This window comes from Neophocaena asiaeorientalis, unplaced genomic scaffold, assembly GCF_003031525.2.
Source record: "Neophocaena asiaeorientalis asiaeorientalis breed wild unplaced genomic scaffold, Neophocaena_asiaeorientalis_V1.1 scaffold49, whole genome shotgun sequence".
NCBI classification, from domain to species: Eukaryota; Metazoa; Chordata; class Mammalia; order Artiodactyla; family Phocoenidae; genus Neophocaena; species Neophocaena asiaeorientalis.
The window spans coordinates 6,426,761-6,453,143 of record NW_020172456.1 but is presented as its reverse complement, the minus strand read 5'-3'; the positions used below and the strand labels follow the sequence as shown (position 1 = coordinate 6,453,143).

At 37.6% G+C, this 26,383-nt stretch overlaps 1 protein-coding gene across 2 annotated transcripts in view; it reads left to right on the top strand.

Moving 5' to 3' along the window:
* RBM25 (RNA binding motif protein 25) overlaps positions 1-26,383 on the top strand; it is a 55,018-nt gene that overhangs the window by 429 nt on the left and 28,206 nt on the right. The window contains exons 1-6 of one of the 2 annotated variants that reach the window (XM_024737790.1): positions 5,217-5,605; positions 7,292-7,412; positions 13,169-13,218; positions 15,324-15,491; positions 21,247-21,304; positions 22,108-22,268. In XM_024737790.1, the coding sequence (XP_024593558.1) occupies positions 7,307-7,412; positions 13,169-13,218; positions 15,324-15,491; positions 21,247-21,304; positions 22,108-22,268 (543 nt within the window). In that variant the 5' untranslated portion in view covers positions 5,217-5,605; positions 7,292-7,306. Of the gene's footprint in view, positions 1-5,216; positions 5,606-7,291; positions 7,413-13,168; positions 13,219-15,323; positions 15,492-21,246; positions 21,305-22,107; positions 22,269-26,383 lie in introns of those variants that run through there. The other variant, XM_024737789.1, reaches the window with a different exon arrangement.

The window sequence follows — 26,383 nt, the reverse complement described above, 5'->3', positions numbered from 1 at the left end:
ACGGGCACGAGGCTTGGGTTTCTCTACTTCTTTTAGGCCTCGAAAACGAGTGGGCCCAGTAGGAGCCCGTGGAGGCCGGACCTACTGCCAGAGCCTTCCTCCTTGCATTGTCGTCCACTTTCCCTTTCCTTTCCACGGCTCGCCACAGAGAGGCCTCGGCCCATTCTGGGCTCCACGTTTGCCACAGAACGCTCGGTCGGCCCCTGGGGAGCCCTTCCCTGAGGCCCCTTTCTAACCTGAGCCTGCGGAAGCCCTGCGGTAAATATTCCGGGCCTAGGATACAATTGCCCCAGGCTCTGCCTAGAAGCCGGCTAGCACCCACCCTTTTTTTTAGCGGGGGGCTGGCCACCAGCTGTTTTCTGTCCCTTCTTCGGTCGTCTAAAGCCCGCCACCGAGTGAATTGCCTTCCCTCCCCCCGCCCCCGACTTGAATTTAGCTACTGCCCACCTTTTCTACCACCCTTCTGGTTGGTTTGCTTGTCTAAGATTGTGGTGGGTGGTGTGGCCTTGCCCCCTTCCTCCCCTGGAGGTTAAAGTAAACTGTATCTTCATTGATTCTAGGGTAGGACCCAGCCCCACGTTAAAATATGTTGCTTCGTTCTCATGCTTCTTTGGTCTTCAATACTACTTTTAAAACACGTTTTGTGAAATAGTTCTAGGAGTATGAAGATTATTTTGAAGTTATGTAATATGGTTGTATATTGCCATGGAAAAGCCATTTTGATACTGGGCAGAGTGGAGCCGACCAAAAAGAGGGAGGAGATTGGACTTCTCTTGCCCCAGACTGCTATAGTGTGAAGTACTGTGAATTGGGTAGTTGGCAGTAGTGTATAAACAGTTCTTATATAGTTTTAGGAGCTTTAATTTTTAAAAGGTTATTTCCAAAAGTGTTCAGAGGCCTAGAAAGGCATTCAGTGGTCATCAGTTCCTCACGATTCAAGTAGATGCTATGCTATTCTCATTTAATTTTTCTTAAAGCCTTGGTTTTCTTCACTTGTAAAATGAGGATTATTAATTGTATTCACCTCATAGGTTATTGGAATTGGGAATTAATTGAAAAAAAATGTAAAATCCTTAATGCAATACCCAGGTAACATAGTGTTTAGTCCACATTAACTGATAGTGTTTGTTGTTTAAGAATTTTCAGTGAAGTATCAATACAAGACCCTAACCCTGACTCTGACATTTCTTCCAGTGTACTCTGGATAGTCTTCTGTAAATAAAGTCAGAGTTAATCATTGGTATGTCATTACTAGAAAGAGGCATTGTGATAAGCGAAAACAGCCTTTGGATTGGTAATTTCAGGATAGTGGGGACTGTGGAGTCCTTACCCATTTATTGTGTTCCTTTGGACAAGTTAGCTTCTTCATCTGTAAAAGAAGAATAATATATTTACACTAGGTAATTTGGTAGGTTAAATGAGATAATGTTGAAAGCTTTTGTAAACAAAAGTAAATTAGTATCTTACCTGTTATTTTTATTAAATAATTCATCTTCTTGGGGTTACCAATTTCCTTTTTCTGTTTTGGCCACAGGCAAGTTAGCTATATACCTTTTTCATTTACACATGGTTTAGAGAAAAATCATACTGACTTTTATACTATAGAAGCAAAAGTAATCATTGAACCTTTTAACATCTTATAAAAACATTCTGTTTATTTTTTTAATCTCTTGATAATTTTTTTCTCATTCTACCACTGCTGTTCATGAGAATTTTGATTGATTCCTCAAAGTTTTTGAATAGCTTTCTTCCTAACTTTTTTGAATTTTGAAACTCCAGAAAATAAAAACATATTTCCACTAACCAGAATTGATATTGCTTTTTTTATTTTGACATAATTTCAAACTTCAAAGAATTCTCAAATATCTTTCATCCAGATTTCCCAGATGGTAACATTTCACCAATTTGCTTTATCCTCCTCTCCTTTTTATCTCCATAGTTTTCTTCTGAAATCTTTTGCTAGTAAGTTGCAGATGTGGTGTCCCTCTTAACCCCTGAATACTTAAGTGTGTATTTTTTACAGACAGTTACATTCTCTTAATTAACAACAGTACAGTGATCAAAAATCAGTAAATTAATATTGGTACAGTATAATCTACCGGTCTTAACTGGGTTTTGCCTGAAATTGTCCTGAAGTCGTATTGCTACCTTTTATTAAGGTATAATTAACATATAAAATGCATTCATTGTAAATGTACAATTTAGTGTTTTTCAGTAAATGTGCAGAGTTGTGCAACAATTACCCTCAAAGGATCCCACTTTTTTGTTTGCAAGTCACTCCCTATTCCCACCTCTAGACTACCACTAATCTCTCTCTATAGTTAGGCTTGCTTTGCTTAGGCTGGGGCAGTTATGTCAGTCCATTGTACCTTGAAGGCTATAAGCAGAGCAGGAAACGGTGCATGCTACACTAATCATTCATATTTAATGTAGAGTTACTGGACTGGCTGTATAACTACACATAATAACTTAAAATTTGCTCTTTCAGAACTAGTAAAAATAATGCTTAGAAAAGAACCTGGCAAATAATTGGAGCTGGATGTTTTATTGAATAAATGATTAAGTTGTATATGTGTGTTTGCTGAGGAGAATCTGTTGGTTCATTTGCTTCTTGGCACACAGTGTCCTGATGGGGTTAGCCTGTAAATCTGACCCTGGTGAAATACTTTGTGTCTATCGGGATAAATCTGTAATGGAGGAATGCACATAAGCAGTAATAGTATTCTCATGAGTGCAGAAAAAGAGTGGTTTAAGAGATTAAAGAGAAAAAAGTGAAAAAGAAAAGCAGAATGCTTGCATATGTTGAGGGGTAGAGGTGAAGCTTCTTTAGAAGTTTGTTTTCTTTTTTGGAAGGACCGTATTTATTGAGATAAAATTTACATACAGTAAAAGGCACCCGTTTTAATTTCAGTGAATTTTGACGAATACATAAACCTGTATGACCACTGTCACAGTCAAGATAGGGAACACTTCCAACATAGGGGCTTGTTTTTGTTACTTTGGGCCATAAAGTTTCATACTTAGCAGGTGAAAATGCTTTGAACCTTCTAAAAGTGAAACACTACTATTCAAGTATTCTTTAAATGCTATTTAAGTCACTTCAGTGCTAATAAAATAACCTCTGCATCTCTCTCAAACCCCACACACAATCCCTGAGCAATTGACCACATTCAAAGTATATACAGAAACCAATAAATAACTTGTTACCAGTTCACTGCTACCACCTGTTCTAGGCCATCTCTTTTGTCTGGATTATTGCAATAGTCTCTTGCTTCTCTACCCTTGTTCTCCTCCAGTCTTATCTTCACATAGTGGCCAGTGACAGTGTTAAAATATAAGTCAAGTCAAAACCCTTACAAATGCTTTCCATCTCATTCTGAGTAAAACCCAGTACTTTTACAGCGGCTTACAAAGCGTTAAACTCTTTGAACCCCTTTCCCATCTCCAGCTTGCCGCCAGTACTGTGCTCCAACTGTTGGCCTTGTTACTCCTCCTGCAAACACTGCATTCCCACCTCAGGCTCTTTGTATTTGCTGTTTCCTTTGCTGGGAAGGCTGTTGCCCCCCAGAATAGAGTTTCCTGCCTCATTCTCTTGCAAGTCTTTCTTCAGATGTTACCTTCTTGGTGAGACCTGACCACCATGTTTAAAATGAAGCACTCCCTTAGCTCTCTTCCCTGGTTCATTCTACAAAGTACCTACCAACTTTGACTATCTGTATAATTTATTGTGAGTATTACAATTTATCAACTATAGGCAAAAATGATAAGCTTCGTTTATTATCATTCATTTTCACATACATCAAAGTATACCAAACTTTATGTTGAAGTAAGTGGTTGATACCCATTTTAGGATTTTTTTTGGCTGTGTTGGGTCTTCGTTGCTGCGCGTGGGCTTTCTCTAGTTGCAGCGAGCAGGGTCTACTCTTCGTTGCAGAGCACAGGCTCTAGGCACGTGGGCTTCAGTAGTTGTGGTGCACGGGCTTAGTTGCTCTGTGGCATGTGGGATCTTCCCAGACCAGGGCTCAAACCCATGTTCCCTGCATTGGCAGGCAGATTCTTAACCACTGTGCCAGCAGGGAAGTCCCTAGGATGTTTATAGTGAATATTAATATTTATCAGAGATCATCAGAAATGTTTGTTTTCTGAATTTCCATAGGAGGGGCTGTTATCTTATTAAGATTACCTTCACCTTCGAAGTTTAGCCTACAAATAAGCAAGTTTTGAACAGTTCCAAATAAAAGTGAAATACTTCGTAGAAAAATTGGAGTGAATGAAATGAGTATATTAGCATAAACTGAAACGTAATCTGGTTAACTCTTAATGAATGATACGTTTGAAAACCATGAAAAATAGTTTAAACACCAAGAACTTAGAGGGTTTCTTTTTAAAGGTAGTATTCGTATTTAGTACTTGGGAAAAAGTGATTCTAAAGATGAATTCATGGCCCAATCTTTGTAACCATTGTGAGGCTAGGTACTGAGTCATTGCTAGAATAGTACCTGGCACATGGTAGCTTCTTAATAAATTTATTTAAAGAGGTTCTCAGAGTTTATTTGTTTACTGATTCATTCACTGATTATTTATTTAACAGGTATTAATACCAACTGCCCTCCTAAGGAAGTGCTGAGATAGAGTATTAAAATGATAATATAAAAGCTTCTGTAAGTAGGACTGTAGCCCTCGATGTTTTAAAAGGATATACACTCCTGTCCCCTTCCATGTGGAATATTTGTTTTTGTTTTGGGCAAAAAAGTATTTTAAAAAAGATTATTAAAAAATTCAACACGTTTACTATCTTAAATTAGTTACATTTTTCTTTTTAACTTAAGTTGATACCTACTTAATATTTAAGGCATTTCCAGTACCTTATTTGTTGGTATATGACAACATTCTAGGAATTTATTTTACTTGTAAAGCTTCCTAAATATTTTAAGTGTACTGTGCTTTCGAAATTGAAGTTTAGATTTTACAGAATATTGTATATCCTAACTTATTAAGTGAAAAGAATACTGAGGAAGAAAAGCTGTGAGGATGAAGGACATGCTTTTTAAAGAAATGTCTAATAATGTCTAATGCAAGTTGAAACAGTGTTTTTTACCTGTCACACTGGAGATTTACTACAGTGATGGTGAGGATATGAGGAAAGGGCGTACCCATGTACTGTTGGTGGGAAAATTAATTTGTACACTAGATTTGGAGGTAAAGAGTAGATACATACAGTACTGATCTGTATTATAGAATTACTTGCACAGGTGCTTAGAGTTATATGTCCAAAAGTCCAAGAATGTTTAATATGATTTGTAAGAGATAAAATGTGGAGATCATCAATGTTGGTTAGTTACAGCTATATAGTAATAGTTTACTGCATTATAAAGAATGGAATAGAACTTTATGAACTGACATGAAGAGATGTTAATAATGATGAGGGAGAAATGCACATAACAATATAGTATGATTATATTGTTTGCAGAAAAACATAAGTGATTATATATTAGCTTGTGTCTAGAAAGATATTTTAGAAGAATACAACGCATTATACCAAACTGTTGGAATCAGGGGCGAGGAAGTAGAAGACATGCACATTTTATCCTCTCTCTTCTAAAGGGTGAGTAAAACAATATATAAAACATAGAAAAGGGCTTCCCTGGTGGCGCAGTGGTTGAGAGTCCGCCTGCCGATGCAGGGGACACGGGTTCATGCCCTGGTCCGGGAGGATCCCACATGCCGCGGAGCGGCTGGGCCTGTGAGCCGTGGCCGCTGAGCCTGCGCGTCCGGAGCCTGTGCTCCGCAACGGGAGAGGCCACGACAGTGAGAGGCCCACGTACATCTTAAAAAAAAAAAAAAACATAGAAAACAAAATAATAGAGAAAAACATTTTTAAAAAGCTTCTGAAACTCTAGACTCCTTCAGTTACAGAGTGTGGGTGGGGGAGTTTTTCCTAGTGTCCAACAGAAAATCTATTAATCAAATCACCACTTTTAGCTGCATCACTGATAGGAGATCAACCCACTTATTTTGGCTTCTTGTTAAAATTGGTGCATGGAATCCTACTAGGGCATTCTAACATCATTTTTCTACTTTTTTCCAGTAGTTCTGGACACTTGAGTATGTTGACAAAAATATAAAATTTGGGGGGAGGAAAAGTCTTAAGTACTTCTTTTTTTTTTTTTAAGTACTTCTATTTTATTTATTTTTTACTCTGTTGGGTCTTCGTTGCTGCTCGTGGGCTTTCTCTAGTTACGGCGAGCGGGGGCTACTCTTCATTCCGGTGCGTGGGCTTCTCATTGCAGTGGCTTCTCTTGCCGCAGAGCATGGGCTCCAGGCACACGGGCTTCAGCAGTTGTGGCGCGCAGCTAAGTAGTTGTGGCGCACAGGCTTAGCTGCTCCGCGGCATGTGGGATCTTCCCAGACCAGGGCTTGAACATGTGTCCCCTGCATTGGCAGGCGGATTCTTAAATACTGTGCCACCAGGGAAGTCCAGTACTTCTATTCATTTATCTAAAAGACAAAAGTTTCTTATTAAGGAATGATATCACAAACCAAATCAAACAGTTCATTGTGTTCTTGTATTTTTAAAAATCAAATACCAGCGTCTGATTCTTGAGTTTCAGTCATTCATTCATTGAATATCATTCAAGAATGGTTAAGAGGTTTGCTTTTAAGTTTGAGAAAAATTACCACTTTTTTCTCATTGTCACAAGTTGTATGTGAATGGTTTATATTTGAACCATTATATTTGAATGGTTACTATGTGACCTGATATATGGAGGTCGTCCCCCCTCCCCCCTCAGGTTTGTAGAAAGTCACTGAGACATTCATTTGTCCTGGAAGAACTGGCCAACACTGAATCAACAAATACTGTGTAACTTTGTAAATTTAGTTTTCAGGGTACTGATGTGTATAAAAAATTAATGCATCAGAACACTTAAAAACTGTTAGATATCTTCCTGGATTCTGAGTTTGATTTAAAAAGATTCATTGATGTTTGGTATTTAATTTTTGGATATTAACTGAACCTCAAAATTTTTTTCTTCCTTTATATGTATTCCCATATGACTGTAGGCATCTATCCTGAACTTAGATCGTGTACATTTTGGGAACTTATTTTAGAAAAGATCTAAGTTTAAAAAATTCTCAATGGACAGACAGAGAAAAGAGGGTCTTTGCCAGCTCCTTTGGGTAAGAAAACTTGAGAATTTTGCAGATACTCTAAAAATGAAGGCCAACAAACCAAGCATATCAAATTGTAAAGTTTTCAAATAACATGATTTGTCATGATTTCTTTCTTTAGACCGCTGTGGTAAGAATGTCATTCCCTCCTCATTTGAATCGCCCTCCCATGGGAATCCCAGCACTCCCACCAGGGATCCCACCCCCACAGTTTCCTGGCTTTCCACCACCTGTACCTCCAGGTAAGTTTGTGGATATGGTTTTTGTTTTTGAAGTGTAGTTGATTTATAGTGTTGTGTTAGTTTCTGGTGCACAGCAAAGTGATTCAGTTATTTATATATATAAACACACACACTGTTTTAGATTCTTTTCCATTATACTTTATTGCAAGATATTGAATATAGTTCCCTGTGATATACAGTAAATCCTTGTTTTTTATCTATGTAATATGTAGTAGTTCATATTTGCTAGTCCCAAACTCCTAATTTCTCTCTCTCCCCGTCCTCCTTTGGTAACCATGTTTGTTTTCTGTGTCTGTGTGTCTGTTTTGTAAATACGTTCATTTGTATCATATTTTTAGATTCTACATGTAAGTGATGTCACATGATATTTGTCTTTCTCTGTCTGACTTCATTTAGTATGATAATCTCTAGGTCCATCCATGTTGCTGCAAATGGCATTATTTCATCCTTTTTTATGGCTGAGTAATATTCCATTGTAAATACATACCACACCTTATTTATCCATTCATCTGTCGATGGACATTTAGATTGCTTCCATGTCTTGGCTAATGTAAATAGTGCTGCTGTGAACACTGGGGTGCACGTATGTTTTGAATTAGAGTTTTCTCCAGATATATGCCCAAGAGTGGGATTGTAGGATCATACGGTAGCTCTGTTTTTAGTTATTTAGGAACCTCCATACCGTTGCTGTAGTGGCTGCACCATTTTACATTCCCACCAGTGATTCTGTGGGTTTTTTTTAACCCATCCTTGTGTCATTGCAATATTAACTTTAGGAAGATGATACATATGTGACTGTTGGTAGAAGAGCTGTTAGCATTCTGGAAATGTGTTGTCTCATTTTCCTATGGTGATAGTTTTCATTTCTGGCTGAGTATCAGACTCATCTGGGAAATTAAAAAGTCTTTATTTAAAAATATAGATAATACATTTATTTTTAAATACTATACATTTTAAATAGTACAGTATTTTTAAACACTATACGTTTTAAAAACTATATGTTCAAAAATCAATCAAAAGGGTATACAGTGGAAAATTTTTCTCACATTCCCATAAGACTTGTTACCGTCCCCTTACTGAAAGGGGGAACAAAGCAGGGTTATTAGTTTCTTCTTTATCCTTTCAGATATTTTTATTTTTCTATCCATTTGTTTTGTTTTATTCTTTTGACACTGATATACAGTAACATCCTATGTATTCTATTCTGCCTTGTTTTTTTTTAATACTTGACAATAAATCTTTCTTTAAATTTATTTATCTTTGGCTGCATTGGGTCTTCGCTGCTGGGCACGGGCATTCTCTAGTTGCGGCGAGCGGGGGCTATTTGTTGTGGTGCGCGGGCTTCTCTCATTGCGGTGGCTTCTCTTATTGCAGACCACGGGCTTTAGGCGCGCAGGCTTCAGTAGTTGTGGCTCATGGGCTCTAGGCACACAGGCTTCAATAGTTGTGGCTCGCGGGCTCTAGAGTGCAGGCTTAGTAGTTGTGGCGCATGGGCTTAGTTGCTCCCCAGCATTTGGGATCTTCCCCGACCAGGGCTCGAACCCATGTCCCCTGCATTGGCAGGCGGATTCTTAACCACTGCGCTGCCAGGGAAATCCTTGACAATAAATCTTGGAGAGCTCTCCAAATAACTGTTTAAAAGCTTCTTCTCTCCAATGTTTTATGAGGTTTAAAAAAAATAAAAAAATTTTTAAGGCGCCACCGCAAGCCACTGAATCAAATCCTCAGAAATTGGGGCTCAGGAGTCTCTTTTCAGCAAGTTCACAGGTGATTCATAGGTATCCATTTAAGCACAGTTAAGAGAACCCACATTTGAGAACCATTATCTTGAGGTTTGTAATTAACATTGGTTTAGGAGAAAGAGTTTTCCTCTGGTTTATGAGTGGTAGTTCACATATTTTTATATTTTGGTGGGGTTGAAAGCATTTCATGCAGAATCAGTTTCCCATCTAAAAGGTAGTATCTAAGAGTCCTCCTTAATCTGCATGTTAGAAGTATTTTCTTTTAACATAGAATCTATGTAATTCAGGCTGAAATGAACAAATGATCTTGTAAACCATCCAGAAGTATTTCTTTTTGAGGAAAGGTCTATTCAGTGACCTGGCTTTAACTATTGGATTATGTGTTTGAAGTTAACAGTGTTTACTAAAGAGCTTGACTGTTGCAGAATCAAAAGTACGTTGCAGTTGGCTCATATGATGGGTTGTTAATTCATAACATGTACATTATAGAGGCTCAGCTTTGGGGGCCTCCTACCCCTAGGTCAAGTACACAGCAGTGTTGAAGTAAGTGAAAAGTCACAAGATAAAAACGGCAAATTTTCTGGGATATCATTTAAAACTTAAGGAATTTGAGGGTAAATCATAATTTTAAAAAATCAGAACAGGGCTTCCCTGGTGGCACAGTGGTTAAGAATCCGCTTGCCAATGCAGGAGACACGGGTTCAAGCCCTGGTCTGGGAAGATCCCACCTGCCACGGAGCAGCTAAGCCCGTGCGCCACAACTACTGAGCCTGTGCTCTAGAGCCCACGAGCCACAACTACTGAGCCCGTGTGCCACAACTACTGAAGCCCGTGTGCCTAGAGCCCATGCTCCCAACAAGAGAAGCCACCACAATGGGAAGCCTGCGTGCCGCAACTAGAGAAAGCCCGTGCACAGCAACGAAACGCAGCCAAAATTAAAAAAAAAAAATCAGAACAACTACTTATGCATATATACTGTGGAGTAGAATGCAGTATTTGTACAAGTTTTTAAGACATTTATGCTTGTAGCTGGCTGTTTTAAGTTGGTCTTTTAGATAATCATGGATGTGTATTTGTTACCCCTTGCTGCCAGGGACCTAGTGTGAACGTTTGAGTACTATCAGTTTATTATTCCATGTAACAATTACTGAATTTTAGTCAGTAACTTAACAGCTCTGTAATGGACTGTAAAGGAATTTCTCCTGAAAATGGCGATTAAGAAAATAATGTTAATAGAAAACCGAAAAAAGTTACTTGTCAACCATCAAACCAATTGATTACTTGAGAAGGATAGTGCCCTGAGCCATTTTCATTTGGGCATCAATATTTGAGGGTGTCCCCATATTTTTTTTCATTAATTTATAGTCTCATAATATCTATTTTTTGATAGTCTTTATTAATAACCATGATACTTTTAGCAAAGTTTGTGTTATTAGAGTTATAGGGAAGAGTAGTTTACTATTTCTGAAGAAATTTTAAGGCATTGGAGATAAAACTTGTTCAGAATCAGGAACGGTGACAATGAAAAAAATCAGTTCCTTACCAGTATATTGGTTTTATAGGAAAGATTTTAAATTCCTTTGAATTTTTTAAAAACACATACTAAATGTAACTTGTTTTCTGATGAACACTATACCAAATTATAAATGGAAGTGGAAGATAAATGGGCTATGTTTCTCTTAAGGCTAATCCTAGTATATCTTTTAAGATGGGTCAGCAGACCTTAAAACCAGATTTTCAGTATTTCTTCTTGTCTGTTTGGTCAGTGCCATACTAATGTGGGCATTTGTTCACAGAGTATTAACGCTATTAAACAATTCTGATTCCATTTGTGATAGCATACAGTATCATTTCTGTTTAGGGAAGCATACTTGAATGATAAATCAGACTTTAGTTACAGCTAACTCATTCATACCTGCATCCTGTGTGCAGCGTCAATACTTGAAAAAAAAAAAAAGTATGCTAAACTAGTATAATAATTCAAGACCACAATACCCATATTCATGTATAATTTTCTTGTGTTGCCTATTAGTGCAATTGAACTCTGAGATAACGTATGTGGCGATCACATTATATATTAAATTAGAAAATATATAAGAAAAAAACATAATTTTTCCTTTAAAAGTATTGCATGCTATAGATTAAAGGAAGTTTCCCCCCCATAGTTCCTGAGCATTCCCTTCCCCAAAGGGGGGGAAGTCTTTCTTATCAGTTTCTGGTGTGTAGCTCTCCAGAGATGTAAAGTATATCCCACTGTGTTTGCTTATGTTTATTCTACCCTACTTTTTTTTTCAGACCTCAGCTGGTATATACACTGTTTACACTTTGTGCATTTTGCCTTTTTTTTTTTTTTTACCGTAGCATTCATAGATCTGTAATGAGCAACAATACATTTTTGTAAATTCTGCATTTCATGAAATTAGTAAGTTGAGGTGGGAACCATACTATTAAACCTTTTAGTAACTATTAAAAAGGAAAAAAAAATTTTTTTTCAAAATGTCTTTTTCTTAAGGTTTTCTTAAATAGAAAGTTTACCTGTGGAAGAGGTGCTGCACAGATTACAGTCGGTAAATGGAGTATTTGCTTTTGTTTTGCAAAGTTAAAAGTGAAAAATTTAGAGTTGATGGTAGTTTTGAGTATCCACCTATTTAAGTGCTCCACATAAATGATCTCAGTAGGCACTCCGAGGAAATAATTACCTCGTTTGAATTGAGGAAACTGAGGCTGAGGTTAAAGAGCTTTCCCAAGTTTGCATAGCTAAAAGTGATAGAACCAAGAATTGAACCCAGGGCTTACCCTGGTGGCGCAGTGGTTGAGAGTCTGCCTGCTGATGCAGGGGACACGGGTTCGTGCCCCAGTCCGGGAAGATCCCACATGCCGTGGAGTGGCTGGGCCCTGAGCCATGGCTGCTGAGCCTGCATGTCCGGAGCCTGTGCTCCGCAATGGGAGGCCCGTGTACCGCAAAAGGAAAAAAAAAAAAGAACCCAAATTTGATTCTGCAGTCTTTTTTTTTTCTATTTTGTACAGTCTTCTGTAGACTTATTGATAAGTATCTAGATTTTCATCTTCTAAAAATTTTGTTTAAAACTGAGGTTATTTTAAATAGGTTATATTGGAAAATAAATGGATAGTTGTTAAGAGTTTATTACCAGTCTTAGATGGACAGTTATCTTAAGTTGATGCTAAATTTGAACTGAAAAGTGATTTCAGAACTTCTTGAGATACTTCTAGAAGCATTTTAAAATTTGTGTTTTAGTAGACAGATCTTTTACTGATTTTACCCTCATTGCAACCTTTTTCTTAGTTCTCAAATGGTAAGATTTCGTCATTAGTTATGTACACAAGGACTGTCAATGTAGCAGCTATTGATTAGTAAACAATTTAGTTGAAAACAAAATTGCAGATTCCAGTAAGATGTCAATAGTGATAGCCCATTGATAGCTGTCTAAAACCCTTAGGGCAGTAGATGCTTGTCTTAGAGATTTTCTCTTTGACAGTGACTGAGATTACTAATCTTATTTTTTTTTTTCATGATTTTTGCTTATATTAAGTAACCAGGAATAACAAGATTCTTCCTAGGTTTCCAGATTAATTTCTTATTTGATGCTTTTGTTTTTTAACTTTCAAAGAATTTATTTTTACCTTTAAAGGAGTCATTAATACCATTGTTCACCTGTAAGCAAATCTGTATGAAAGTTGCTGGTTTTGAGGATGTACTGAACTAGATGAACATGAATTGATAACTATCCACAGCTTTACTCCGTAAGGCAAAAGCAGGCTGTGGTAGTCTTTTTGCTTTTAGAGAGTCTTTTTGCTTGTAAGTTTATTTAGACCAACCTGATAACTATGTTGCTTTTGAAAAATATCCATTAATTTCTCATTTTCATTAATCCTCCATTTCCCCTTAAAAGAACTGTGAGTTGGAAGTACTTATTTGTATGGCATGTAGTTGATATACAATATATATTTGTATATGTAATTATATTCTTAAGATTCATTATGCTTTTTTCTTAGGGACTCCAATGATTCCTGTACCAATGAGCATTATGGCTCCTGCTCAAACTGTAAGTATAACTTTATGGAGGAATTAGGAGTGCCACTGTTTTTAAATCTGAACAACTTTATAAGACCAGATAAATTATTTTAAATATTTAAAAGAATAATAGGAAGGGAATAAGAGCATCCATGTGTATCATACTACTTATTTAAATAAGTATTGTTTTCACTCTATGCATATAAGCACTTGCCCCTAAAATATGCTCCCTAAATAGTTTAGTGATCGCCCTCTTATTCTCTAGACTCTTCATATACTGTTATTTCAAATTTAGACATTGACTCTTTCATCATGCCCTCGTGTCTTGATCCTGGGAAATAGGAGAAGTGATCTGACATGTCTGATTTCTTAAAAGAAAAAAAAGAGGAATGATCTAGCAGAAATCTAAATTTTGAAATGAAAGTTGAATATGTTTCTACTCTTTCCTCCCACCTACCTAATTTTTAGCTTCTTCCAAGTTATTTTTTCTCTGTCCTCTAGTATGGTATATTCAAGCTTTGTAAAGTTTTATTGAAGCCTTTCCTCTGCTGAAGTGTTTCATTATTCAGTCTTATGTCTTGAACTTTAATTCTCTACATTCATAAAAGCTCTGTACACTCTAGGCATCTTAGGTAAGAATGCTAGTATACTGTAACATGTGAATAAATAATAACCCTCTTAAAACATTTATTTAACTAAAAATTTTCTTTGAGTTAATTAGTAAAATACCGGTCTTAATTTATAATTCATTGTGAGGGAGAGTAGGTCTCATTACTTTCAACTGTTTTTCTACCTGTGGGTTTTGAAAAAAGTGGGGAGTATTATTTATATTAAAAGGGTGATGAGGGCTTCCCTGGTGGTGCAGTGGTTGAGAGTCCGCCTGCCGATGCAGGGGACACGGGTTCGTGCCCCGGTCCAGGAGGATCCCACATGCCGCAGAGCGGCTGCGACCGTGAGCCATGGCCACTGGGCCTGCGCGTTTGGAGCCTGGGCTCCGCAACGGGAGAGGCCACAACAGTGAGAGGCCCACGTACCGCAAAAAAAAAAAAAAAAAAAAAAAAAAAGGTGATGAGATGGGAACTACATGAACAAATAGGAATCTGCTGTGAGGCAGACCAAGGGGGAATCCAGCTTTTCTTGCGTTGGACATTCATTGGGAAACATTTATTGGGAAACCTCCATATGACAGGTACTCTTACCCTCTGCATTTTAGCCTAGGAAAAGGCAGCTCTCCCAGTTCACCACTTCAGTGCCTACTGTGGATGTTTTGCTCAATTCAATTTCAAATACAAAGATGAATAAGACTATTTCTTTCCTCTGGGAAGTTGAATGTTATGAAGGGAAAATAAGGTAGAAACACAAGTAACTGAGAAAAGGTAAACTTTAAGTGTGGGGAGGGTGCTATGGGAGTATTTGAATATTCTACAAGAAAATTAGCAGGAATAATTGCAATTTCCTTTTATATGAATGCAGAGATTTACGATGTCTTAAATATTTAAGAATTGTCTTAAACATAAGAAAATTTCTTTCCAGGTTGTTTTTTTTTGTTTTTAATAAATTTATTTATTCATTTATTTCTGCCTGCATTGGGTCTTCATCGCTGCGCACGGGCTTTCTCTAATTTTAGTGAGCAGGGGTTACTCTTCGTTGCGGTGCACAGGCTTCTCATTGCGGTGGCTTCTCTTATTGCGGAGCATGGGCTCTAGGCCCGTGGACTTCGGTAGTTGTGGCATGTGAGCTCAGTAGTTGTGGCTCACGGGCTCTAAAGCGCAGGCTCAGTAGTTGTGGTGCACGGGCTTAGTTGCTCTGTGGCACGTGGGATCTTCCCAGATCAGGGTTCGAACCCGTGTCCCCCGCATTGGCAGGCAGATTCTTAACCACTGAGCCACCAGGGAAGCCCTCCAAGTTGTCTTGAAAAGAAAGGTAATCCAATAGTGGAACTTTACTTGTCATGAATAAGTTCATGTTAATGAAAAATGTGCTTTGGGAGTTTTAGATTAAGTATGTAGAACCTGTAATGGTGATGTGCTATATATTTAATACTTTAAAATTGATGTCTTTAGCCTAATGTTATTACATTAAGCATGATAGCAAATTTAATTGCAAGTTCCAATTTTATTGTCTTTCATCACTTAGGTCTTAGTACCGACTGTGTCCATGGTTGGAAAACATTTGGGAGCACGGAAGGATCATCCAGGCTTGAAGGCTAAAGAAAATGATGAAAACTGTGGTCCCACTACTACAGTTTTCGTTGGCAACATCTCTGAAAAAGCCTCAGACATGCTTATAAGACAGCTCCTTGCTGTAAGTTAAACTGTTTATTTTTCATTTAAAAATTTTTTTGTTATAAATTTCAAACTAAAGAAAAATTAGCAAGAGGGCTCTGAATAATTTCCTCGTTTATATTTTGAAAAGTTTCAGTCCTGCAGAAAAGTTAAATGAATTAAATAGTGAACACCCTTGTAACACATTTTGTCATATTTACACACTCTCTTTGCGTGCGTGCGCACACACACACCCCCTCGATTTGTTTTTCTTCTGAGTAATTTCAGAGTAAGTTGTGACATTACATTTCACCTTTGAATACTTCTTATATTTCCTAAGATCAAGGATATTCTCCTACATTTTCACAAAACCATTATCACACTTAGGAAATTTAAGGCTGATATAGTATTGTTAATTAAAATACATATAGTTCATATTTAATTTTTCCAGTAATTTCCAGTCAGGGATATATATATATATATATATTGCACTTATTTTTATTATTATTACTATTACTATTATTATTATTATTTTGGCGGTACGCGGGCCTCTCACTGCTGTGGCCTCTCCCGTTGCGGAGCGCAACAGGCTCCGGACGTGCAGGCTCAGCGGCCATGGCCCACGGGCCCAGCCACTTGGCGGCATGTGGGGTCCTCCCGGACCGGGGCACAAACCCGCGTCCCCTGCATCGGCAGGTGGACTCTCAACCACTGCGCCACCAGGGAGGCCCTTTTTTATTATTATTTTAAAAAAATATTTATTTGGCTGCACTGGGTCTTAGTTGTGGCATGCGGGATCTTTTTCGTTGTGGCATGTAGGCTCTTAGTTGTGGCATGCAGGATCTAGTTCCCTGACCAGGGATCAAACCGGGCCCTCCTGCATTGGGCGTGCTCAGTCTTAACTACCAGACAACCAGGGAAGTCCCTATACATTGCAGTTAATTGTCATGTTTCTTTAGACATTTCCTTTATTGTAGAACAGTTCCCTGCCTCTTTTTGTTTGCTTGTTTTTGTCTTTCATGACATTGATGTTTTTGAAGCGCCTGGGTCTTTTGCAGAATGTCTCTCCCAATTTGAATTTGATTGATTGCTCATAGTTAGATTCAGAGTAAGCATTCTTTGTAAGAGTGGTTCATGGGTGGTGCATTGTTTTCAGGTGCAGCATAGCAAGAGACGTACCACGTCTCTTGGTCCCATTTTTGGTGGTATTAAGTTTAATTACTTGGTTAAGGTGGTCAGCTCTCTCCATTGTAATGGTACCTTTAGTCCCTTTTTCTCTAATAAGTAACCTCTGGGTTAGTATTTGAGGACTATGTGAGTCCTTTTCTTTAGCCGCCTTTAAACAATAATTTTAGCATCTAATTGTGATTGATTGACTCCTTTTGCAGTTTTTATTCTGAGCATATATAAGTTTTTTTGACTTGGTCATTGATTTTCCTTTTTCTCTTAGTTTTAAAAATTTATCCTGGTGCTACATGCACATTTTTTTTAAAGCACTTTTTTTTGGCTGCGTTGGGTCTTTGTTGCTGCTCGCGAGCTTTCTCTAGTTGCTGCGAGTAGGGCCTACTCTCCATCGCAGTGCACGGGTTTCTCATTGCAGTGGCTTCTCTTGTTGTGGAGCATGGGCTCTAGGCATGCAGGCTCAGTAGTTGTGGTTCACAGGCTTAGTTACTTTGCAGCATGTGGGATCTTCCCGGAACAGGGATGGAAGCCGTGTCACCTGCATTGGCAGGTGGATTCTTAACCACTGCGCCACCAGCGAAGTCCCTACGTGCACGCTGTAAGTGAAAAAATACTGAATGATTTTTTAAAATACATTAATATTCGGCTGCATTGGGTCTTCATTGCTGCGCACGGGCTTTCTCTAGTTGCGGCGAGCGGGGGCTACTCTTTTGCCGCAGTACACGGGCTTCTCGTTTCGGTGGCTTCTCTTGTTGAGGAGCACGAGCTCTAGGCATGCGGGCTTCAGTAGTTGTGGTGTGTGGGCTCAGTAGTTGTGGCTTGTGGACTTAGTTGCTCCGCAGCACATGGGATCTTCCCGGACCAGGGCTTGAACCTATGTCCCTTGCATTAGCAGACAGATTCTTAACCACTGCGCCACCAGGGAAGTAAGTCCCTGAATGATTTTTTTAATGAAAAATAACACTGTCCATACTCCCTCCCTCCATAATCTCCACTGTGTTGAGAAGTTATTTTAAAATCTTTTCCTTCTTCATTTTATCAGTAACGTACATATTGCCAGTTCTGTTTTATAAATCATGTGATCCTTGCTTTAAAAAGTGTTTTAAAAAAGGCGTTTAGAAAATAAACACAAAACCTAGCTTAGTCAGATCTTAATATTTTGTGATACTAGCTTCAGATTTTTATCCCAAAGAAACAAAACATGAAGGTTCTAATTCCCATTTCTTCTTCCACAGAGGTAATAACCAGAGGTAATCCACTATCCTAAGTTTGGTGTTTATCATTCCTGTCCATATTTTTTACTTTAATTATATATTTATGTAAATAAACATTTATAATTTGTAAGTTTTAGTTCTGTATTCCTCCACAATTTGCTTTTTTCACCCAGCCTATATGTAGTTTATTTATTTTTCACTGTTATATACCATTGCATTATAGAACTATGCCATAAATGGTCAAATTTTTTTACTGATGGTCATATGGATTGTTTTCCTTTTTTTGATATTATGTTTTGCTATATAATTAGTGGTAATAGTGCGTCTTCCTAGGTGAGCATGAAAGAAATTCTGTCATGTATTCTCTTAGAAGTGGAATTTCTGAATCATGGGGCATGCTTATCTACACTTTTACAAGATGATGCCATTTTTTTCCCAAAGTAGAACATTGGGAGGACATTTTTTAAGACATCTTTATTGAGATATAATTTACATACCATAAAGTTCACCCTTTTATAATATACAGTTCAGTGGCTTTTAGTATTTTCAGAAGGTTGTGCAGACATCACCACTGTCTAATTCCTGAACATTTTTACCACCCCAAATAGAAACCCTGTACCCATTAACAATGCTTCCCATTTTCTCCTCCCCGAGCCTCTGGCAGCCGCTATTGCACCTTCTGTCTGTGGATTTGCCTATTCTGGGCATTTTATGTAAATGGAATTTTAGAATATGTGGCTTTTTGTGTGTTGTCTTCTTTCACTTAGCATAATGTTTTCAAGGTTCATCTGTAGTGTAGCTTGTTAGCAGTACTTTGTTCCTTTTTATGGCCAGAATATTCCATTTAATGGATGTACCACCTTTTGTTTATCCGTCCATCAGTTGATGGACAATTGGATTGTTTCCACTTCGTTATTATGAATAATAATGCTGTGAATATTTGTGTACAAGTTTTTGTGTGGACATCTGTGTATGTTTTCAGTTTGAAACATCCCTTTTTAAAACTGTTGTTGATTTATATATGCAGCAGAGTGTTTTTTAAGCTATCTTTGGATTCCTGAATTTCTCTCTTCTATTTCTCTTTCACTTTTAAGGCTTTACTTAGATGTCTGGTGATCCTTGATTGTCCATATTTAAGAGTTAGGGATTAAAAGGCTTTTTGTGTGTGTAAGCTGAACTTGTAAAATGTTGGGCATCTTTGTAGGGTAATCTAAATGGCAGCCAGAGGTTTTAAATGTTAATCCGTGGGGTCTTTTCTTTGAGGCTGGTTGGTTTCTCTAGAAAATTTCCAATTTTATGCCTAGTGAGTTTATGATTGGCTGCCTGTATGAGGTTGCAGATGCAGGACTGAGTTCAAGCACTTCTTATACCTTTACTTTCTTCCCTTCTTACTCACTCTGTATCTCGTACAGATCTTTCAGATCTGGTGCTCCACATCCCAAGCTTGTTCTGTTCACTTTCTTCAGACTGTAAGTCTTCAGGCTATCTTCTCTGGGGGTAGGGATAGGGTAGTTGCTTGAAACCTCTGAGGCTTTGATTATTCCATATTTGTATTGTCAGGCAAGAACCTATTTTTATTCAGCTTCACACTTAAGCCCATTCTCCCCTGTACCTTCCCCCCCAGTCTGGATCCACTGGGTTTTGTAGAATCAGTTAGCTTAATTCTTATCGGTATCTGCTTCTGGAGACACTTGGTGTCATAGCTTTCTTTGCTCTACTGAATGAGTTATTATCCATCCATTTATCTTTTGTCTTTGCAAAATTTTATTGAATTCTGCTGCTGTTCCCTCATGCTATGTTTGACCTTACGGACAATTTTCTTTTTCTTTGTTTTTGCGGGGGGGTGCGCTGCATTGGGTCTTCGTTGCTACGCGCTGGCTTTCTCTAGTTGTGGAGAGTGGGGGCTTATTGCAGTAGCTTCTCTTGTTGCGGAGCACGGGCTCTACGAGAGCGTGCCTTCAATAGTTGCAGCACACGAGCTCAGTAGTTGCGACACACGGTCCCTAGAGCTCACGGGCTTCAGTAGTTGTGGCTCGCGGGCTCTAGAGTGCAGGTTCAGTAGTGGCACATGGGCTTAGTTGCTCCGCCGATCTTCCTGGACCAGGACTCAAACCCGTGTCCCCTGCATTGGCAGGGGGATTCTTTTTTTTTTTTAATTTATTTATTTTTATTTTTGGCTGTGTTGGGTCTTCATAGCTGCGCGTGGGCTTTCTCTAGTTGCAGCGAGCAGGGACTACTCTACATTGCGCTGACTTCTCATTGCAGTGGTTTCTCTTGTTGCGGAGCACAGGCTCTAGGTGGGCAGGCTTCAGTAGTTGTGGCTCGCGGGCTCTAGAGTGCAGGTTCAGTAGTGGCACATGGGCTTAGTTGCTCCGCCGATCTTCCTGGACCAGGACTCAAACCCGTGTCCCCTGCATTGGCAGGCAGATTCTTAACCACTGTGCTGCTAGGGAAGCCCTGGGAAATTTTCTTTTATATATATATATATATATATATATATATATATATGTAAATTATTTTATTTTATTTATTTATTTTTTGACCACGCTGCACAGTATGTGGGATCTTAGTTCTTCAACCAGGGATCAAACCCTCTCACCCTGCAGTGGAAGCGTGGAGTCTTAACCATTGGACTGCCAGGGAAGTCCCAGTTCTTTGACTATCATTTTAGTAATTTCTCTGAAGGGAAAGATATTTCCCTTCAGAGAAAACTCCACTTATTTCTCAGCTTTGAGAGGCAATCTTCAGTTATTATTTTCCACAAAACTTTTTTTAAACCTTCGTTTTTACTTTAATAATTAGAACTAATATTTAAGAACTTTAGAAGTAAACAAAGTGTAACAATATCCCACCCTTCAGACAACCTGCCCCATTAACATTCTGGAGTATTTCTGATCACTTTATGGAAATTTTTTTTCTTTACATAGTTAAAAATTTTACTGTATATCTGCAATTTCATGGTTCAAGGTATTTTTGCATCCCATGTCAAGCATTTCCCTGTGTCATTAAAAATCTTTATAATATATACATGGGTTTTAAAACAGAGTCTTTATGAGCTCAATATTTACTGAAATTTATTATAGTTTAACTATTATAATATTTGGGCATTTTGGTTTTATATATATGTTTGTAGGATAAATACAACTGTAAAGTGTCTAATTTATTGAAAGGTAGGCACTTTTCTACAAATAAGAATCAGTAAGATTTTATATTTTCCTCTAAAATGATTTATTGTATGTTTCTTTCATATAGTAGGTTTCTGGGAATTGCAAAATTTAGTTGCTGACAAGATTTTTTTTTTTTAACTTCTATTTATTTCTAGCGGGAATATAGTTGTGCTCTTATTTGCATGATAAATTAGCTTAGGTGGTAAAGATCTTTGTTTGTTTTCTTTTACAGAAATGTGGCTTGGTTTTGAGCTGGAAGAGAGTACAAGGAGCGTCTGGAAAACTTCAAGGTAGGTAAATTTTTCCTTATTTATTGAGATCATCTTAACCTGTGTGCATAAGTACATTTGCATTTACTCTCATTGTCCTTAACCATAGGAGTGTTTTACTAGCACTCTGTCTTCACTCTTTAATAGGATTTAAAGGCATTTGGGAAGATGTTGGCTGAGAGTTGAGATGAGAAAGTAGAAAAGGATAACGTGAAGGAGGTAGGAGAGGGAAAAAAATTATTCAGACTAACTGGTTTCTTATAAGATTACTTTAAGAAGTCCTTTTTGTTTCAGAGCAGGAGTGTATGATCAAGATGGAACAATTAGGACTTAGGAAGAAAGTAGAAGAGATGATGAGATAACCTCTTAGTCTTGAAAGCAGACTGTTCTTTTCATACTAGTTGGTAGAGACACTTGTTTTTTGGGGTTTTTTTTTTTTGTGGTACGCAGGCCTCTCACTGTTGTGGCCTCTCCCGTTGCGGAGCACAGGCTCCGGACGCGCAGGCTCAGCAGCCATGGCTCACGGGCCTAGCCGCTCCGGGGCACGAACCCGTGTCCCCTGCATCGGCAGGCAGACTGTCAACCACTGCGCCACCAGGGAAGCCCCATTTCCCCTGTTTTTGTTTTCTCTTTTTTCTTTTGGTTGTTTGAGGGTACTAAAAATGAAATCCGTATCAAAGGTAATTGCAGGAAAGGGAGGAGTGACAAAATAAATAATCCCTGTATTATAATGTTTGGTCTGTAATGATTTCAGTTTTTCATAAATATTTTTCATCTTTCATAATTGTATTGATATTTCACTAATTTTTTACATCCATTGCTAGCCTTTGGATTCTGTGAGTATAAGGAGCCTGAATCAACCCTCCGTGCTCTCAGGTTATTGCATGACCTGCAGATAGGAGAGAAGAAGCTACTTGTTAAAGTTGATGCAAAGACAAAGGCACAACTGGATGAATGGAAAGCAAAGAAGAAAGCTTCTAATGGGGTATGTTTTTTATAGCATTGCCTTCTCTAGGCCAGCTTTGCTCTTTCAGTGTAAATACTTCTCATTATAAAAAATCTAATACGGGGCTTCACAAGATCATCAAAAGGGTGTTTTTATAGTTTATAGTTACTTTAAGTCTTTTATCTACCCATAGTGGGTGGATGACTGTTGGTTTGCTTGTTCCAGGTTGGGATGAAGGTAGTAAGGGAGGCTGGACAAGGTTAACTTGCCAGAGAAAACACTGGTACAGACTATTCCAAACAGAGCTAATTCATTAAGGCAGCTTTTAAGTAAGTACAAAATATATTTCAACCTACAAAATTTTTATTAGTTGCCCTCTCGTTTAGAAGTACACAGGTTCTAAAATGAATGAAAATAAGTCTTATTGCTGTCATCTGGTGGTGGCTCTATCAAGTGAAGCTAAAGTAAAGGAAATTTTTGTATGCTGTGTTGTAATGTATACATTATTATTCCCTCTCAACAAAAGCAAAAAATAGCTAAAACCCGAGTGTATATTTCCTTGTTTTCCCTTCCTAGTTCCTTTTGACACATCAAGCTGAACAGATCTAAAATAGATTGATTGTTACCTTTCTGTCTCTATAAAAACAAAACAGCCTTTTTGCTCTCTTCAGGCTTTTCACTATCATTCAAAGTAGAGATAGGTTTCTTGGTTCCACCACTCCCTCCTTTACAAAAACATTGTAAAAAAAATTCATAAAAATAGAGCAACCTATAAAGAAGATGTTAAGTATCACCCATAATTCTATCATCATTAGTAAGCACTGTAGACATTTTTGTTACATATTCTTCCAGGCATTTTTCTCTGTATAGGTGAGTATAGTTTTAATTGGAATATGTGAGTTTATTTTTCTTTTATAAATGAAGGATTGAATTCTGAAGTATTATTTTGTAAACAGCTTTTTTTTCACTTAATCTTGTCTTTCTCTGGATTTTTAATAGTATTTTAACTGATTTATCTACATTGTTTTCTTCTCATCTGCCTGTTACAGTACTGCCCTATATTTCTAAAACATAAGTATAATTATGTCAGCCCCCTGCTCATGCATCCTAATGGTTTTGAATTTCTCACAGTGTAAAGCCCATATTCTCATCCAAGGCTTGCTCCAGTCTACCTTTCTAGCTTTCTCCATCAATTCCCTTCATGTGTCAGTCATGTATCCCTACAAACTCCTTTGTGCTTTGATGTCCTTGTTGCTCATCCGAGCTCCCTGTTGAATTCTATCCATGTAGTTAAAATGTTTCTTGATTCATATAGCTGACATCAGTCCTAGATTCCTCTCAGGCAGAAGTAAATCCTCTCTTCTCATATAAAACAGGATTTTACTGTTGTTACATCAGTCTGCTTTTGTAATATGTATTGTTTGTATCGCTCTCTCACAGCTCCTTGTACCCTGTTTCATTCCCGTATCCCGCATTCTCTGATTATAAGGTAGACAGGACAATAAATTCACAGACTATGTTTTTTCATCTTGTACCTCCACAGAACCTGGGTTAAGGTCTTGCTCATTACAAGAATGGGGAGAGCATTTATTATAACAGTTGCAATTACGTTGCTCACCTGGTAATCTTACTGTCTTTCCCTTAAAAGGAAGTAACACAATTTACACTCCAGAGAAATTGTATTTTATCTCATATGAGCACTGTTGCCTGTCATACCAGTAAAACCTCAAAAAAGCCAACTGTCTGCAGCAAGACTTCTTAGATTTTCCTTGCTGTGATAACTGAATTCTTTTTTAAAATAAAGCATGCATTCAATGTCTTCAAAGTTTTTTATATAATTCCCTGGATTCATTGTTTTACTGAGCTTGAAATTTAGCTTGTGAGGCGGTTTAAGTGGTGGCATTTGCAGGTGGTGTTCTCTGAGCATGAAGTGAGTGAATCTGTATAGTTACGTAATAAATAAGGAAATGTATAATCATGTGACTTTGATTTATTTTGTAATCATCACTAATAAGAGGAATCACAATTGAAATCTGTTTATATTTTTCTTCAAGAATGGAATTGAAGCCACCTCCAATAAAAACAGAACGGTTATTTCAAATAAAATGAAATTTTAAAAATTAACAGACATGACTTCTGGGTGTGTTTGGCATGGCCCAGAGGTACTTAAAGTCATTAAACAAACATGGTATATTTTCTTCGAGTGTTGATCTTACTCAACAATACTGGTAAAATGAAAATGTTGAGCAATTCTGTCAGTTAAAAATTTTTTTCAAACAGCTTAAGCAAATATAAGTATATTGTGGTGTAGATTGCAGGTTTGTCATGATTTTTCAGGGTAAGATGTGAAAGTATACTTGTTCTTTCTCTTTTATTGTCAATTTATTGGAGAAATTTAGAAAATAGTGACTTAAAGTAGGTGACATGAGAATGAGACATTGAGAAACTTGTATGCTACCTATCCAGACATTTTCCTGATTCCCAGACAGAAGAAAAAATACTATTAGTTGTATAGTTCTCCAATTGAAAAAGAACCACGAGTTTGGCTAGAAAGAGAGATTTTTCCTGACCCAGAATTTTAAGAGGAATTATATGCCTTGAGTAGTAGCTTGATTAAAAGCTTTTTTTTGGATTTTGCAGAATTTGTAGAAGCAACTTTTATGACATTTAGTAAAAGTGTTTCATTTGGGGTAGCCACGCTGATCTAGTCCTTGTCCTGTTGCTTTCTGGTTGTTCAGCAGTAGTGGTATAGGAGTAGAGATATTTGCTTGATCGTCACAGATAGTTCTTGTTAATCACACATTCAAGAATGAACTCTGCCAAGTGGTGGAAGTACAAATAATCTTTGGAAAGAGCTGCTTGCTTTACATTTTAATTGAGGACAGATCAGATGCTGCAGGTAGGAACATCTTCACATCTTTGCCTGGAAATTAGTCTGGTTGAATCTACATTTTCTCAAAAGAAAGAACTGCATTTGCTTAGTTCCCAAAGAAGTTCTTGTTTTGAACTCTAGAGGTCAGTGCCAAAGAGTGAGTCTAGTAGAGCTGCTTTCTAACTCTCCAGCTAGCAGCTTTACTATGGAAGCTTTTAATTCCTCTGAAAAGAGCCAAATAGGTGGGCCATGTAAACATCTCAGATATTCAGTTGATTTCTTTGATCCTCTTGTACTTCCAAACCCTTCACTTTTTGCTGCTCAGTATTACTGAATGTGCTTTCTGTTTCTGAAGTAGAAGAAAAAACTGGAAATCGGGAAACTGTCTGTATGGTTCAGGACCCAGAGGTAGAGTTTAAGTTGAAACTCAAAATAACTTTTCCTTCCATGGTATATATTGCTACTTTTGTTTTTCTTACATTAACAATTGATTAAGAGATTTGGGCTCATAAGCTTTCCTTCTAAAAATGTACATTTTCTCTATAGATCAAGGGGCAGTAGTCATTTGTAAGGTGGTGTGAACTAGTTCATTCCAAATGCTTTACTTCTAATTTAGGTAAGACCAGCTATACTAACTTTAAGTTTTGGTTTAGGATGATGGTGGTAGGGAATTTAGGGGCTATGAGTATTTTTAGTTGAGTAAGCCTTTGGATTTATAACCCCACCTCAATCCTTATGCTTAAAAAAAGCATGGAGATGTAGAGGGTTCATGGAAAGAAATTTAGAATGTAGGAAAAATGCTAAAGACACACTGGATGTTCCCTCATGAGGTATATTTTCATAATAAAGAATTTAGGTCTCAACAGCTGAGTATTTGGGTTGAAATAGCCATATATATCTCAGGACCTACGGTTTCAGTGACAAGTTACTGGTGGTTTAATTCTTTCATTTAAAACCTTTGGAGAAGCAGAGTATCACTGAAGGGATTTTAGTGAAAGCTGCATAAAGACCTTATTGTGATATGTTATTGATTTAGAATAAGAAAGGAACACATCACCACAATTTTAGTTTACAATATTCTTGGTAAATAATGTAAACAATTTAATTACAGTCCTTGGTTAAAGCATCTCTTCTTTATCCCAGATGCCAAGTAGAAAGTTGGTTACAAGAATATTAGATGAAGAGGCAGGTTTGAGAAAGTAAAGAGTGGTTAGTTTTATAATATCACATTTAATGCCTTAACGTGAAAGTTGTCTCTATCATAACCTTCTCTTACCCTGTA